Raw genomic sequence first — 1086 nt, 5'->3', positions numbered from 1 at the left:
GGCCTCGGCCAAAGTCTTACATAGCCCTGGGCTCACTAGACTATAATGGAATAATAATAATAATAATAATAACATGCAATCTCCGGGAGATCATCGCAGGTATAGTCAGCGACGGACTACTTGGTCCCACGAACCACCTCAGGGCGACATCCACTTATTGCAGTATAGTGATGCTTCCCCAATGGAGCCCCAAAGCAGACCACGCCGTTACGACCTTGCATATATACTCAACAGCGAGCCTAGCCTCGGTAGCAGTCGGAGAATCCACCAAGACCCCTGTGTTCTCGTCCAAAGTGCAGACGCTGTCGACAGTGCCGTTACTGGCGAAGAACGCAGGTATCAATCGCTTGCATCGAGCAGGGAGACGGACAGCTATGATCTGTCCCACAAATTGTATCTAAGGAAGCAGCCATCTCTGCCTGCTCATTGTCCATCTCCGCTTGCGCCTGTACCTGTTCACGAGAGAGACACGTCTAACCAAGACCATCGAGTAGCGCATCCTATTCAAACCCCACCTTTGTCATATCACAACCTACCCGTACATAATCAGATACCGGATAGTATGGGGTGTGTCACTATTGATCCTTCTACAGTAGCTTCTGAGGCTCACCAACAGAGAGCACAATCATCTCAATTTTCATTGTTAGCTATCCCAACTGCTGCGTTGCTAAGATCATCGCTATCTTGGCATAAACCAGCAGCAAGTTCCCTAAAAACTGAGAAGCAGAAGATGTTAGATGGAGAGCCTTTTATGCCCTACAGTTTTCAGTTAGTTGAGGATCGAAGGCAATGCGCAGCTGTACTACACCGCCTCAACAACACCGTCGGTGTGGTACCCGAGGCTGCGCAACGTATGCGCGAGCGCTATTTCAGAGCGGTTGTAGAGGCAGCGTGGACTCAGCCTCGTTACAGAGACAATCTGGTCAGTAGTCGGCTTGGTAGTAGTATACACATTGCTACACCGTTTCACTGTGACTATGGCTACAACACAAAAAGTTACCTGCTTACAGAAAGCGGAAGCTGAAACTGCATGAGAGTGGGAACGACTGTACAAAACTGGAAGTAGGGAGATAATCGACGCTACTG

General features: G+C 49.0%; 1 protein-coding gene across 1 annotated transcript; it reads left to right on the top strand.

Moving 5' to 3' along the window:
• Positions 1 to 181: 181 nt before the first annotated feature.
• COCCADRAFT_10668 (uncharacterized protein) lies at positions 182 to 1024 on the top strand (the record flags this gene model as incomplete). The annotated part of the gene is made up of 1 exon (XM_007720914.1): positions 182 to 1024. The coding sequence occupies one exon, from the start codon at positions 182 to 184 to the stop codon at positions 1022 to 1024; it is 843 nt and encodes a 280-aa protein (XP_007719104.1).
• Positions 1025 to 1086: the final 62 nt, after the last annotated feature.

The sequence above is a fragment of the Bipolaris zeicola genome (assembly GCF_000523435.1).
Source record: "Bipolaris zeicola 26-R-13 unplaced genomic scaffold scaffold_832, whole genome shotgun sequence".
NCBI lineage: Eukaryota > Fungi > Ascomycota > Dothideomycetes > Pleosporales > Pleosporaceae > Bipolaris > Bipolaris zeicola.
Note: the sequence above shows the minus strand (reverse complement) of the source record. Positions and strands in the feature narration are given on the sequence as shown.